The following is a 16,380-nucleotide window of genomic DNA, read 5'->3' as shown; positions in this document are numbered from 1 at the left end:
GAGAAGAGGAGAGCAAGGAATTGATAACCTATTTGAAGAGACAATGACAGAAAATTTCCCTAAAAAGGCAAAAAAAAAAAAAAATAGACATACAAGTCCAGGAAGTGCAGAGTCCTAAATAAGATGAACCCAAAGAGGCCCACAGCAAAACACTTCATAATTAAATTGCCAAAGGTTAAAGACAAAAAGAAAATCTTAAAAGCAGCAAGAGAAAAGTAAGTTAGTTAGGTACAAGGGAGAACCCATATAACTGTCAGCTGATTTCTCAGCAGAAAATTTGGGGGCCAGAAGAAATAGGCAGGAAATATTCAAAGTAATGAAAAGCAATGGTAAACAAGCAAAATTACTCTACTAGCAAGGCTATGATTTAGAATAGAAGGAGCGATAGAGAACTCAGACAAGAAAATGATAAAGGAGTTCACCATCATCAAACTAGTATCACAAGAAATGTTAAAAGAGGGAGGAGGAGGGAGTAGAGGGGGATAAGATAAGAAATGAACGAGGAGAAAAAGATGATGATAGAAATATGATTAACAAAATGGCAATAACTACATACCTATTACTTTAAAGTAAACAGATTAAATGCTTCAATGAAAAGACACAGAAAACAAGACCCATACATATGCTGCCTACAAGAGACCCACTTTAGATAGAAAGACACACACAGATTGAACTAAAGGGAGGGAAAAAGATATTTCATGCAAATGAAAATGAAAAATAAAAAGCTGGAGTAGCAATACTTATATAAAATAAAAACAGACTTGAAAACAAAGGCTATAATAACAGATAAAGAAGGACAGTAAATATAAAGGGATCAATCCCAAAAGAGGATATAGCCCTTGTAAACACTTAAGCACCTAAAGTAGGAGCACCTAAATTTATAAAGCAAGTATTATTGGACAGAAAAAGAGAGATCAACAGTAATACAACCATAGTGGGAGAACTTAACAACCCATCGACACCAATGGATAGCTCATCCAGGCAGAAAATCAACAAGGAAACAGTAGCCTTAAATGATAGACCAGATATTTAATTTATATTCCTAGAACTTTTCAACCCAAAGCAACAGAATATACATTCTTTTCAAGTGAACATGGAACATTTCTATGATAGACCACATGTTAAATCACAAAACAAGTCTCAATGAATATAAGATTGAAATATTATTAAGCATCTTTTTTTAAAAAAAGGATTTTCTTTTTTTAAAAAATAAATATATTTTTATTGATTTCAGAGAGGAAGGGAGAGGGAGAGAGAGTCAGAAACATCAATGATGAGAGAGAATCATTGATCGGCTGCTTCCTGCATACCCCCTACTGGGGATCAAGCTGGCAACCTGGGCATGTGTCCTTGACTGGAATTGAACCCGGGACCCTTCAGCCCAAAGACTGATGTTCATCCACTGAGAAAACTGGCTAGGGCTCAAGCATCTTTTCTTATTCCAATGGTATGAAACTAGAAATCAATTTCAAAAAGATAACTAATAAACATATAAAAACATAGAGGCTAAATAACATAGTATTAAACAGTAAATAAGTTAACAATGAGATTAAGGAAGAAATAAAAAGATTCCTTGAGACAAATGAAAATAAAAACACCACCACCCAAAATATGGGACACAACCAAAGAAGCTCTAAGAAAGGAAATTTATATCAATATAGGACTATCTCAAAAAAAAAGAAAAAAAAAGAAAAGGAAATATCAAATAAATAATTTAATCTTATACCTACAGGAACTAGAAAAGGAACAACAAACAGCCCATAGTAAGTAGAAAAAAGGAACTAATAAAGATCAGAGTGGAAATAAATGAAATAGAGTCTACAAAAGCAATACAAAAGATCAATAAAACCAAGACCTGGTTCTTAGAAAAGATAAAATTAATAAACCTATAACTAAGTCATAAAGAGAAAAAGAGACAGGGCTAAAAAATAAATAAAACCATAAATGAAAGAGGAAAAATGACAACTGACACTACAGAAACACAAAGGATTAAAAGTAAATATAAACAATTATATGCTAACAAATTGGACAACCAGGAAGAAATGGATAAATACCCAGAAACACATAATCTTCCAAGACTGAATCAAGAAGAAACAGAAAATTCGAACAGACTGATAATTACTAACAAAATAGAATCAATAATCAAAAACTCACAAGAGAACTAAGATGGATGTGTAGGTAAACTCCTGTACTTACTGCCTCCCACAACCACAATAAAATTACAACTAAAATACAGACAACCATCACCCAGAACTGCCTGAAAGCTGGCTGCCTGGAAGTCCTACAACTAGAGAAGTAAAGAAGAAAGCACACAGAGGCTGGTAGGAGTAAAGGCACAGAACGGGCTGGTCCAACACGTGTGGTGTTTTCTTAATTGGGAGGGAGATTTTCTCTGCGGGGGCAACTCATGAGGAGCAAGGGATCCCAGCCACATACCAGACCCCCAGCCCAGGCTCCCAGAGCTGGGAAGAGAACTCTCCACAACTACAGGCTGTAAAAACCAGCGGGGATTGTAGCTGAGTGACACAGAGGCTGCTCAAGACTCAGGTGTTCCATTTAAAGGGCTGGCAAACGAACTTACTCAGACTGCCAGGACCGGGCAGCTTTGGGGGACCCAGATACATAGAGGGAGGAAATGGATTGTCTGGCATCTGGGCAGGACTTGGGGATGGCTTTTTCCCAGACAGGGATTCCTGTGCTGGGACATCCCCTGTCGCAGAGCAGGCAGCCATATCAGCCTGGACCACACTGTTTGCTCCAGCCTGGTGATTACTTGAGACACCGTCCCATCCAATTTGCAGCCCCACCCAACCTGTTTGCAGCAGCTTTTCCATATGAATGTCCTGTCCTGGCTCAGGCTTCAGACTTTGCTAAAATCTCTCAAACAAGCGGTAGCTGTTGACAGTGTGCCCCAAACCTATCATTAAAAGGCAAAAGATCCAGCACTTTGCCTTACTTCACAGCTGGGCCTCACCTGAGAATCTCCAAGCCCACTACCAACAGCAAATAGCAGCTGTATGCAGATCCTTCTGTAGCTCCTGCTGTGTGGCCCCAGGCAGTGGCTAACTTTGCTCCTCCCTGAAGGTCTGAGAGCCAGTGCACCCAGTGGACAGCTTCAGACCATTGCAGATTACAATTCTACACATCCACAAGTGACACACTCCAGAAGCAAACTCAGTGACCACCAGATCCTCACTGAAGCAAGTCCTGCTCCATAGGGGTGTTTCCTGCATAGCAGCTCTCCCACTATATTTGCAGCTGGTCCTCACAGTCAATTGGCCTGGAGGCCAACTCCTCCCAGTGATGCCAACAGCGATCAAGGCTCAAGAACAAGATTTTGCACATAGCCCACATAGGAGTCCACCTACACAAGGCCACTCTACCAATTCCAGGAGACATAGCAGCTCTACCTAATACTAAGAAACAAACACAGGGAAGCAGCCAAAATGTGAAAACCAAAAAACATGTCACAAATGAAAAAAATGGAAGCCAGCAAACTACTGGATACAGAGTTCAAAATCACCGTCATAAAGTTACCCAAGGATCTTCATGAGACTTTCAAGGATCTTAGTGAGAATTTCAAAGACATGGAAAGGGACCAGTCAGAAATTAAGCATACACTAACTGAAATAAAGAATAATTTACAGTATTCAACAGTAGAGTAGAGGATACTGAGAATCAAAGAAATGAGATTTGAAATATGAGGAAGCAAAAAATACCCAACCAGAAGAGAAAAAAGAAAAAAGAATTAAAAAATATGAAGATAGTTGTAAGGAGCCTCTGGGACAACTTCAAGAGTACCAACATTTGCATCACGGCAGTGCCAGGAGGAGAAGAGAGAGACAGCAAGATATTGAAAACCTATTTGAAGAAATGACAGAAAACTTCCCCTACCTGGAGAAAGAAATACACTTACAAGTCCAGGAAGTGCAGAGTCCCAAACAAGAGGAACCCAAAGAGGCCCACACCAAGACACATCATAATTAAAATACCATGGGTTAAAGATAAAGAGAGAATCTTAAAAGCAACAAGAGAAAAACAGTTAGTTCCCTACAAGGGAGTGCCCATACGAATGTTGGCTGATTTCTCAGCAGAAACTTTGCAGGCCAGCGGGGAGTGGCAAGAAATATTCAAAGTGAACAACCAGGAAGATTAGTAAGGACCTACAACCAAGATTACTTTACCCAGCAAAGCTCTCATTTAGAATTGAGGGTCAGATAAAGAGCTTCACAAATAAGAAAAAGCTAAAGGAGTTCATCACCATCAAACCAGTATTACATGAAATGTTGAAGGGTATTCTTTAAGAAGGGGAGGAATAGGAGGAGAAGGAGGAGGAAGGAGGAGGAGGAGCTGGAGGAGGAAGAAGGAGGAAAAAGGAAGAAGGAGGAGAAAGAGGAAGGAGGATAGAGGAAGAGGGAGGAGGAGAAGGAGGAGGATGGAGGAGGAAGAAGGGGAGGAGGAGGGGAAAAGGGAGGAGAAGGAGAAGGAGAACATGGAGAGATAAAAAATATGAACAATAAAACAGCAACACATATATATTTACCAATAATTGAATCTAAAATTAAAGAAATCTAATGAACAAAATAAACTGGTGAATAAAACAGAATCAGAGGCAGGAGTGATGTCTCCTAGGACCCAGCTAGAGGAAAGATGGTGGGCTCGCAATGAGCAGCTGTAGAGGGATTAAAAACAGGTATGCCTAGAAGCAAATTTTAAAAGCATATTCTCTTCAAATCTTTTTCCATACCATCTGATAAGCATCTTGATTCACCATGGACGTATCAGCAGTGAAATGGGCAATATCAAACAGAACTGTCTTGAAATATTTATTTCCAATCCAAAATGGACCTTTATATTGTGTTTGTCATAAATCCACATACTCTTCTCTTCCAGATGACTATAATTGCAAAGTAGAACTTGCTTTGACATCTGATGGCACGACAATAGTTTACTACCATCCTTCTGTGAAGGATGACACTAAGCCTATCCCTTGGCCAGATCTTGTGCATAATTATGGAGAAACACAGGATCAAACACCAAAAACCAGATTAGAAGAAAAAGATGAACACTTTGAGCAAGGATCCATGATAGAACAACTTAGCAAAATGTTCTTTACTACTAAGTACCATTGGTATCCTTGTGGACAGTATCATACACGTCGTAGGAAACTGAATCCTCCAAAAGACAGATGATATTGAGGTTTTCAGTAAAATGCTGTCCCATTTCTCATTTGCCATTTGAGAAAATGCAATCAGGTATATTCACTACTATGTTATATAGTAAAACAATAAAAAAATGTCTTTTCATGTATGAAACAAAACAAACAAACTAACAAACAAAAAAACAGAATCAGAGGCATGGAAGTGTGGAATAGACTGATGAATCTCAGAGGGAAGAGGGGACGGCGGGGGGGGGGGGGGGGGTGGGGAGGCAGGAAGAGATTAACCAAAGATGTTACCTATGGACACAGACAAAAAGGTGGTGAAGGCCTGGGGTGGGGTAGGAACCAGGTGGAGGGGGGCAACAGGGGAAAAAAGGAGGGCATCTGTAATCCTTCCTATACAATAAGAGCCTAATATGTAAATTGTCCCCTCGACCAGGAGTTCGACCTGTTCACTATGATGTGTGCTGACCACCAGGGGGCGGCACAGAACATGCGGGCGCCAGCTACATGATGCTGGGGCGGCAGTGGAGGTGCTGCCAGCCCCACGGGCCCTGAGGAGAGCGGGAGCACAGTGGGATGGTGGAGCAGGTGAGCAGGCCGTGCCAGGCCAAGGCAGGTGTGAGAGGGGGCCTGATCGCCCCGCTGACTGCCCCGCTGACTGCCCCGCAGACGGTGACCAGTGGCAGCAGCAGGGCTGCTGCCCTGTTCCCAGGTGCTGAAGTAGCTGGGCAGGGATCCCAGCCCCGACTGACTGCCCAGCAGACCAGCAACAGGCAGGCCCTGATCGCCCGATGGGGGCCTGGCCCCAGGCTGGGATGGGGAACTGGGGGTGGGTGGTGGTAACCAACCTCCCATGGTGCCTGGGAGGGGGGGCTGTGACCTCTCGCTGGCTACCTGGAGAGAGGCTGACAGGGACAGAGGTGTGGTGAGAATGCAGGGTGTCCGCTGAGCTTACTCTCACTCCTCCGCTACCCTCTTCCAGGACACAAGGGCTTGCATGCTGGAGAAGCCCCTGCACTCAGGTGCCGGGCGCCCATGAGGAGCCTCCCCGACACCCGAACAGCCTCTTCTGGGAGAGCCAGACCACAGCCGCTGGGACCACAGGGGCAGATAGGGTTCCCCATGGGTTAGTGCAGGAGCTGGTCTGCGAGGCCGGTGGGAGAAAGCGCGCTGCCTGCCTGGCTTCCATGAGGCGCCACTGTGCAGCCCAGAGGCCCATGCTGTGCCCAGGCCCGCAGAGTCGGGCTGCGCTCACTGCATCTCCGCGTGGGGACTCAGGCGCCCTGACTCAGGCGGAGGGGGGCGCGTGGAGGCTCTGGGTCCCAGGTGCTGCTACGGCCCAGAGGTCAGCTAGGACCTACCCTTCCACGCCAGACACTCGTGCTTTGATTGCTGCTGAATTTAGTGCACCGGGCCTCTAGTATTCTCAATAATAAAAGTTAAAAAAGAAAATAAAAAAACTCACAACATCCCAGCTGGTATGGCTCAGTGGTTGAGTGCTGACCTATGAACCAGGAGGTAATGGTTGGATTCCTGGTCAGGGCACAAAGTCCCAAGCAGATGGCATCACAGGTGTATTTTACTAAACATTCAAAGAGAAATTAACACTGATCCTCTTCAAATTATTCCAAAAATTTCAAGATGAAGGAAGACTCCCAAGCTCATTTTATGAGGGGCCAGCATTACCCTGATTCCAACAAAGACATTACAAAAAAAGAAAATTATAAGGCAATATCCCTGATGAACACAGACACACAAGTCCTCAATAAAATATTAGCAAATCGGACCCAGCAATATTTTAAAAAGATCATACACCATGATCAAGTAGCATTTACTTCTGGGATGCAAGGTTGCTTCAATATCCACAAATCAATTAACATGATACACCACTTGAACAAAATGAAGGATATGCCCTGGCTGATGTGCACCAAAAGGTCGCTGGTTCAATTCCCAATCAGGGCACATGATTGGGCTGTAGGTTCAATTCCCAGTAAGGAGTGTGTAGGATGCAGACAACTGATGTTTCACTCTCACTTCACATCAATTTCTTTCTTTTCTCTCTCTCTCTCTCCCCCCCCAAGAATCAATAAAAACATGTTTTAAAAGGATAAAAATAATATAATCATATCAAAAGGCGCTTAAAGAGTATTTGACATAATCTAGCATCCATTTATGATATAAATTCTCAGCAAAGTGGGACTACAGGATATATGTCTCAACATAATAAAGGCCATATATGACAAACCCACAGGTGATATCATATTCAACAGTGAAAGGCTAAATGCATTTTTCTTAAAGATCAGTAATAAGATATGGGTGTCCACTTTCACCACTTCTATTCAACACAGTATTGAAAGTCCTAGCCACAGCAATCAGGCAAAAAGAAAAGAAATAAAATGCATCCAATTGGAAAGGAAGAACACTGTCATTATTTGCAGATGACATATCATATATAGAGACCCCTATAAGATTCCACCAAAAACTCTTAGAACTAATAAACTAATTCATCAAAGTAGGATAAAAAAGAAATATTCAGAAATTTGGTAGCATTTTATAAACCAATAACAAATTATCAGAAAAAGAAATTATATAAACAATCCCATTTACAATTGTATAAAAAAAATACCGAGGAATAAATTCAAGCAGGAAGGTAAAAGATCTGTACTCAAAAAATTATAAGACATTGAAGAAAGAAATTGAAGAAGACACAAATAAATAAAAAGCATATACAGTGCTTATGGATAAAAATAACTTTTTTTTTTATTGTCTAAAGTTTTACATGATGTCTTCTTTTTCCCCAACTGACCCCTCCACCCCCAGCCATTCCCACCCCGGACAGCCCCCACCGCCCCAGTGTCTGTGTCCATTGGTTATGCTAATACGCATGCATACAAGTCCTTTGGTTGCTCTCTAAACACCCTCCCCCCCGCCATTTGTCTCTAGATCTATTCTTTTTTTTAAAAAAAATTTATTTTTTATTTTTTTTTAATTTTATTTTATTGCTTACAGTCTTACAAAGGGTCTAGATCTATTCTTGTTCATCAAATTATGTTCATCATTATATTCCACATATGAATGAAATCATGTGATACTTATCTTTCTCCGACTGGCTTATTTCACTTAGCATGATGCTCTCCAGTTCTACCCATGCAGATACAAATGGTAAGAGTTCCTTCTTTTTTATAGCAGCATAGTATTCCATTGTGTAGATGTACCACAGTTTTTCAATCCACTCAACTGCTGATGGGCACTTAGGCTGTTTCTAAATCTTAGCTATTGTAAATTGTGCTATGAACATAGGGGTGCATATATCCTTTCTGATTGGTTTTTCTGGTTTCTTGGGATATAGTCCTAGAAGTGGGATTACTGGGTCGAATGGGAGCACCATTTTTAACTTTTTGAAGTAACTCCATACCAGTGGTTCTCAACCTTTCTAATGTCGCGGCCCTTTAATACAGTTCCTCATGCTGTGGTGACCCACAATTTCATTGTTACAAATTGAACATAATTAAAGCATAGTGATTAATCACAAAAACAATATGTAATGATATATGTGTTTTCCAATGGTCTTAGGCGACCACTGTGAAAGGTCATTCGACCCCCAAAGGGGTCGCAACCCACAGGTTGAGAACCGCTGCTCCATACTGTCTTCCATAGTGGCTGCACCAGTCTGCATTCCAACCAGCACTGCAAGAGGGTTCCCTTTTCTCCACATCCTCACCAGCACTTGTCATTTGTTGATTTGTTGATGACAGACATTCTGACAGGTGTGAGATGGTATCTCATTGTTGTTTTAATTGGCATCTCTTGGATGATTAGTGACTTTGAGCATGTTTTCATATGTCTCCTGGCCTTCTGTATGTCGTCTTTCAAAGAGTGTCTATTTAGATCCTTTGCCCATTTTTTGATTGGATCATTTATCTTCCTTTTGTTGAGTTGTATGAGTTCTCTGTAAATTTTGGAGATTAAACTCTTACCTGAAATAGCATTGGCAAATATGTTCTCCCATGTAGTGGGCTTTCTTGTTTTGTTTTGTTTTTATTGTTTCTTTTGCTCTGCAGAAGCTTTTTATTTTGATGTAGTCCCATTTCTTTATTTTCTCCTTAGTCTCCATTGCCCTAGGAGCTGTGTCTGTAAAGATATTGCTATGACATATGTCTGCTATTTTGCTGCCTATGGTGTCTTGTAGGATTTTTGTGGTTTCCCATCTTACATTTAAGTTCTCTAGCCACTTGGAGTTTGTTTTTGTGTATGGTGTAAGTTAGTGATCTAGTTTCATTTTTTTTGCATGTATCTGACCAAATTTCTCAGCACCATTTATTGAAGAGACTGTCTTGACTCCATTGCATGCTCTTGCCTATTTTGTCAAATATTAATTGAGTGTAATGGCTTGGGTAGATTTCTGGGTTCTCTGTTCTGTTCCATTGGTCTATAGGTCTGTTCTTGTGCCAGTACCAGGCAGTTTGAGAACTGTGGCTTGGTAATATAGCTTGATATCTGGTATTGTAATCCCTCCAACTTTGTTCTTCTTTCTCAGGATTTCTGTGGCTATTCAGGGTCTTTTTTTAAAAAATGTTTTATTCCAGATGAATTTTTGGAGAGTTTGTTTTAGATCTTTGAAATACGCTGTTGGTATTTTAATGGAGATTGCACTGAATCTATAGATTGCTTTGGGTAGTATGAACATTTAAATGATGTTGATTCTACCAATCCATGAACATGGTATGTTCTTCCATTTGTTTATGTCTTCCTCTATCTCTTTTTTCAATATCCTGTAGTTTTCTGAGTACAGATCTTTTACGACTTTAGTTAAGTTTATTACTAGGTATCTTAATTTTTCTGGTGCAATGGAAAATGGATTTTTTTTTTTTTTTTTGCTTCTCTTTCTGTGAGTTCATTATTGGTGTATAAAAAGGCAATAGATTTCTGGGTATTAATTTTGTATCCTGCTACATTGCCAAAGTTATTTATCAAGTCTAATAATTTTTTGATGGAGTCTTTAGGCGTTTCTTTGTATAGTATCATGTCATCTGTGAAAAATGACAGTTTTACGTTTTCTTTTCCAATTTGGATATCTTTTATTTCTTCTTCTTGTCTAATTGCTATTGCTAGCACTTCCAAAACTGTCCAACAGGAGCAGTGAAAGTGGGCATCCCTATCTTGTTCCTGTTCTTAGGGGAAATGAGTTTAGTTTTTGCCCATTGAGTATGATGCTGGCTGTAGGTTTGTCATATAGGGCTTTTATTATGTTGAGGTATGATCCCTCTATTCCCACTTTGCTGAGAGTTTTAACCAAGAAAGGGTGTTGGATTTTGACAAATGCTTTTTCTGTATCAATTGATATGATTATGTGATTTTTGTCTCTTAGTTTGTTTATGTGATGTATGACAATTATTGATTTATCGATATTATATCATCCTTGCATCCCCAGAATAAATCCCACTTGGTCATGGTGTATATTCTTTCTAATGTAATGCTGAATCCTATTTGCTAGAATTTTGTTGAGGATTTTAGCATCTATGTTCATCAAGGATATTGGCCTGTAGTTCTCTTTTTTGTGGTGTCTTTATCTGGTTTTGGGATTAGGGTAATATTGGCTTCATAGAAGTAGCTTTGAAGTGTGCTTTCCTCTTTAATTTTTTGGAATAGTCTGAGTAGGATAGGTTTGAATGCTTGGTAGAACTCACCTGTAAAGCCATCTGGACCAGGGCTTTTGTATGCAGGAAGATTTTTGATCACTGCTTCAATTTCTTCAGTAGTTATCAGCCTATTCAGGTTTTTTGATTCTTCTTGGTTGAATTTTGGGAGATTGTATTTTTCTAAGAATATGTCCATTTCACCTAGGATGTCCATTTTGTTGGAATAGAGTTGTTTATAGTACTTTTTCATAATCGTTTGTATTTCTTTGGGATCGGTTGTTACTTCACCTCTTTCATTTCTGATTTTGTTTATTTGGGTCCTCTCTCTTTGCTTCTTGGTGAGTCTGGCTAGAGGTTCATCAATCTTGTTTATCCTTTCAAAGAACCAGCTTTTAGTTTTGTTCAACTTTTGTACTGTACTTTTAGGCTATGTAATTTATCTCCGCTCTGATCTTTATTATCTCCTTCCTTCTGCTTATGCTGGGCTTTTCTTGTTGCTCTCTAACTCTTTGAGTTGTAGGGTTAGATAAATTATTACCATTTTTTCTTGTTTTTTTGAGATAGGCCTGTAGAGCTATGAACTTCCCTCTCAAGACTGCTTTCACTATGTCCCATAGATTTTGGATTGTTGTGTTTTCACTGTCATTTGTTGCCATGATTCTTTTTATTTCTTTTTTCATCTCTTTGGTAACCTAATCATTGTTTAGCATGCTATTTAGCCTCCAGGTGCTGAACTTTAAAATTTTTTTTATTGTAATTGATTTCTAGTATTATGCCATTGTGATCTGAGAAGATGCTTGATATGATTTCTATCTTCTTGAATTTGAAGAGACTTTGCCTGTCACCGAATAGGTGGTGTATCTTTGAAAATGGCCCATGTGCACTTGAGAAGAATGTATATTCTGTGGCTCTGGATTGAAATATTCTGAAGATGTCAATTAATTCTATCTGATCTGGTGACTCATTTAGGATTGATGTTTCTTTGCTGATTTTTTGTTTAGAGGATTTGTCCAATGGTGATAGAGGGGTATTAAAATGTGCAATGACTCTATTGCTGTCAATCTCTCCCTTGATATCCTCCAGAAGTTTTTTTATGTATTTGGGTGCTCCTGTATTGGGTGCATATATGTTTATCAGAGTTATTTCTTCTTGTTGGATTGCTCCCTTTAGTATTATGAAGTGGCCTTTATCTGTTGTTATGTCCTTCACTTTGAGATCTAATTTGTCTGATAAAAGTATTGCAACCCCAGCTTTTTTTTTCATTTCCATTCGCCTGAAAAACCTTTCACTATCCCTTCACCATCAGTCTGTGTGATTCCTTTTTTCTGAGGTGGGTTTCCTATAGACAGCAGATATAGGGGTCATGTTTTCTTATCCACTCAGCTCCCCTATGTCTTTTGATTGGGGCATTTAATCCATTTACATTTAAAGTTATTATTGATAGGTGTTTGTTGCCATTTTTATTCTTTATGCCCATTTTCCTTCTTCTCTTCTTCTTTCTTCTTTTTACAGCAAACCCTTTAGCATTTCTTGCATTGTTGGTTTGGTGGTAATAAACTCCCTTAGTCCTTTTTGATTGATAGCCTTGCTGGGTAAAGTATTCTTGGATTCAGAACGTTGCTTTGCATGACTTTGTATATTTCATTCCATTCACGTCTGGCCTGATATGTTTCTGTTGAGAAATCAGTTGATAATCTGATGGGACATCCTTTGTATGCACCTTTGTAACTCTTTATCTCTCTCTGGCAGCCTTTAAAATTCTTACTTTGTCATTGGTGTTTTCCAATTTAATTATAATGTGTCTTGGTGTTGGTCTTTTGGGGTTTATCTTGTTTGGAACTCTGTGAGCCTCTTAGAGTTGTGTGTGTTTTTTCATCCTGGTATCAGGGAAGTTTTCTGTCATTATTTCTTCAAACAGGTTTTCTATTCCTTGTTCACTTTCCAATCTTCTGGCACCCCTATTATGCAGATGTTGGTTTGTTTCATTTTGTCCCAAAGTTCCCTTAGGCTCTCCTGTTTGTAAAGTTTTTTTTCTAGATGCTGCTCTGCTTGGGTATTTTTTCCTACCTTGTGTTTTAGCTCACTGATATGGTTCTCCGCTTCTTCTAGTCTACTGTTGATTCTTTTTATTGAGTTCTTTATAGCAGTGATGTAATTTTTCATTTCTGCTTGGATCTGTTTTCATTCCCTCTTGGTGCTTACACATATTGTTGAATTTGTCTTCCATCCTTTTCAGTGACCTTCTGACCATTTATCTGAATTCTTTCTCTGTCATATTGCTTGCCTCGATTTAATTTACTTCCTTTTCTGGTCATTCCTCCTTTCCTCTTGTATGCGGGCTGTTTCTTCGTCTCCCCACAATTGTTCCTCTCAAGGTGTTTGGTTATGTAGTCCTTTCTCTCCTTGCTTGACTTAAAGGCACAAAATGCAACACAAGAAGACAAAACCCACAGGGCACCAAACACAAATGTATTCACGATACTAAAAGTCCCAAATAAAGTTGACCTCCAGAGAAATGAGAATTAGGGAATAGAAAAGAGTGCAAAGATGATATTGAGAAAAAGAAAAAAATGTAAGAGAGAAAAGAGAAGAAAAAACTAGGAGAAAAAAAAAATATGTATATGGGGAGAAAATTCCAATAAAACAACAACTAATCAAAAAAGTGAAAACAACAAATACCCTGGGTTGGGGAGGCTGGAGTCCCAGCATTTGTGGGTTTGCAGCTGAGGTAGCTGGTCCCTGGGCATTGTAGCTGTAAAGTCCTGGGAGGTTCCTAGTTCTCCCCGGTTGAAAGTAAGGCTGGGGTTCTGATCACAGCTGGTCTACTGATCACCGCAGGTCTCCCCTTCAAGATGGAGAGGCCTCTGTGGCAGAGCTTGCCACTGCGGGAGAGATTTCAGCAGCAGTAGAGGCTGCCCGGTCAGGGGGACTTGGTCTGCCAGCCCCCCAAAGTCCCTTGGAATCTAGCTGTCCCTGATTCATGAATACAGACACTCTCCACAGGTCCACGCACTCTCCTTTCATTCTATCACTCACACACTATCTTGCAGTCTGCCATCCAATCGGCAGCCATCTTGGATCCTTTTCTTTCTTTTGTGAATTAATATTGTTAAAATGTCCACACTACCCAAAGGAATCCACAGATTCAATGCAATCCTTATCAAAATACCAATGGTATTTTTTCACAGCAGTGGGACAAATACTCCTAAAATTTGTATGAAACAACAAAAGAATCTGAATAGCCACAGCAATCTTGAGGAGGAAGAACAAAGTTGGAGGTACCATGCTACCTGATATCTATACTGCAAGGCTACAGTAATAAAAACAACATGGTACTGGCATAAAACAGATAGACAGATTAATGGAACAAATAGAGAGCCCAGAAATAAACCCATGCTTATGTGGTCAATTAATCTATAACAAAGGAGGCAAGAATATGGTAAAGATAGTCTAGTCAACAAATAGTGTCAGGAAAACTGGACAGATACATGCAAAGGAATAAAACTAGAGTACCTTCTTACACCATATATAAGAATAAACTCAAAATGGATTAGAGACCTAAATGTAAGACCTGAAACCAAAAACTCCTATAAGAAAATATAGGCAGTAACCTCTTTGACATTGCTCTTGGTAATACTTCTTTTGGATATGTCACTTTGGCAAAGGAAAACAAGAAAAATAAACAAGCCCTGGACAGTGGCTCAGTTGTTGAAGCGTTGTCCCATATACCAAAAGGTTGCGGGTTCGATTCCCATACTATGTTGTGGGTGTGATCCCAGGTCAGGACACGTATGGGAGGCAACCAACCGATGTTTCTCTCACACTGATGTGTTTACCCCCCTCTAAAAACCCCTGAAATATAACAAAACAAAACAAATAAAAACATATCCTTGAGTGAGGATTTAAAAATAATAATAATTAAAAAAATAATGTTTTTTTTTTACAAACCAAAACCTTTATAAACTAAAAAGTTTTTGCACAGCCGAAACCGGTTTGGCTCAGTGGATAGAGCGTCGGCCTGCGGACTGAAAGGTCCTAGGTTCGATTCCAGTCAAGGGCATGTACCTGGGTTGCGGGCACATCCCCAGTAAGAGATGTGTAGGAGGTGGCTGATCGATGTTTCTCTCTCATCGATGTTTCTAACTCTCTACCTCTCTCCCTTCCTCTCTGTAAAAAATCAATAAAATATATTTAAAAAAATAAAAAATAAATAAAAAATAAAAAGTTTTTGCACAGCAAATGAAATCATCAATAAAATGAGAAGTCAAGCAAGCTACTGACTGGGAGAAGATATTCATCAATGATATACTGGATAAGACAGTAATATCCAAAATTTATAAAGAACACATACAATGTTCTGGCCAGTGTGGTTCAGGTGGTGGGAGTGTTGTCCTGTACACTGAAAGGCAGTGGGTTTGATCCCCAGTTGGGGTGCAGATAGGAGGCAGCCAATTGATGTTTTTCTCCCCCCTTGACTCCTTTCTCTCTTAAAAAAAAAAATCAATAAAAACCATATCCTCAGGTTAGGATTAAAAAAAGGAACCCATACAACTTACACACACACACACACACACACACACACACACACACACACACACACTCTCTCTCTGATTAAAAAGTGTAGATGACCTGAATAGACATTTCTCAAAGGGCATAGAGATGACCAATAGACATAGGAAAAGATGCTCAGTGTCACTAATCATCAGAGAAAAATGCAAATTAAAACCACAAGAAAATATCACCTCACACCTGTCAGACTGACTATCATCAATAAATCAATAAAAAAGTCCTGCCAATAAGACTGAGTTGGTTGAGTGTCGTCCCATATACTAATAGGTTGCCAATTCAATTCCCTTTTGAAACATGTGCCCGAATTTTGGGCCCCACCCCCAGTAAGGGGTGTGCAGGAGGCAGCCCATTGATGTTGCTCCCTCATCGATGTTTATATCTCTCAGTCCCTTCTCCCTCTGCTTTCCTCTCTCTCTAAAAATCAATACAAAATATATATAAAAATATAAGAATAAAGTCAATTTCAAGATGTTTGGTTGAGATTTTTACAATGAATTTGAGGTTCAAAGCATCCTAGCTAATAAAAGAGAAACATGGTAATTAGCGTACGACCGCTACCCTTCCCATTGGCTAATCAGGGTGATACGCAAATTAACTGCCAGCCAAGATGGCGGCCAGCAGCCAGGCAGCTGACGCGAATAGGGAGGCTTGCTTGCAGGCCTCTCAGCTGCACTCTAAGCAACATTGTAACAAATACAGAAGCTAAAAAAACCCCAGGGCTTCAGCCAGCAGGACCGCAACATTGTTTCAAATACAGAAGGTAAACAAAGGCCAGACCTGCTTTCAGCAGTGGAGGTCTCATAGCTGGAGCCGAGCCTCAGAACAAAAGCTGGCCCAGAACAAAAAAAAAAGGAAAAAAGGACAGGTTGGGAGCTTCAGTCACCTGCCAGCCTGAAAACGGCCCTCAGCCCCTCACCCAGGCTGGCCAGGCACCCCAGTAGGGACCCACACCCTAAAGGGTGTGTGACCAGATGCAAACAGCCATCATCCCCTCACCCAGGCTGGCCA

General features: G+C 40.1%; 2 protein-coding genes across 2 annotated transcripts in view; one reads left to right on the top strand and one right to left on the bottom strand.

Moving 5' to 3' along the window:
- The window catches only part of HMG20A (high mobility group 20A), a 55,659-nt gene that overhangs the window by 14,664 nt on the left and 24,615 nt on the right, over positions 1 to 16,380 (bottom strand). The window lies entirely within an intron of this gene.
- LOC132211543 (large ribosomal subunit protein mL42-like) lies at positions 4,706 to 5,244 on the top strand. The gene has a single exon (XM_059656184.1). It carries the CDS (start codon positions 4,773 to 4,775, stop codon positions 5,190 to 5,192), a length of 420 nt encoding a protein of 139 aa, XP_059512167.1. The 5' UTR covers positions 4,706 to 4,772; the 3' UTR covers positions 5,193 to 5,244.

Source organism: Myotis daubentonii, chromosome 1 (genome assembly GCF_963259705.1).
Source record: "Myotis daubentonii chromosome 1, mMyoDau2.1, whole genome shotgun sequence".
Taxonomy (NCBI): Eukaryota; Metazoa; Chordata; class Mammalia; order Chiroptera; family Vespertilionidae; genus Myotis; species Myotis daubentonii.
The sequence above is the reverse complement of the archived record's forward strand: the minus strand, read 5'-3'. Positions and strand labels throughout refer to the sequence as shown.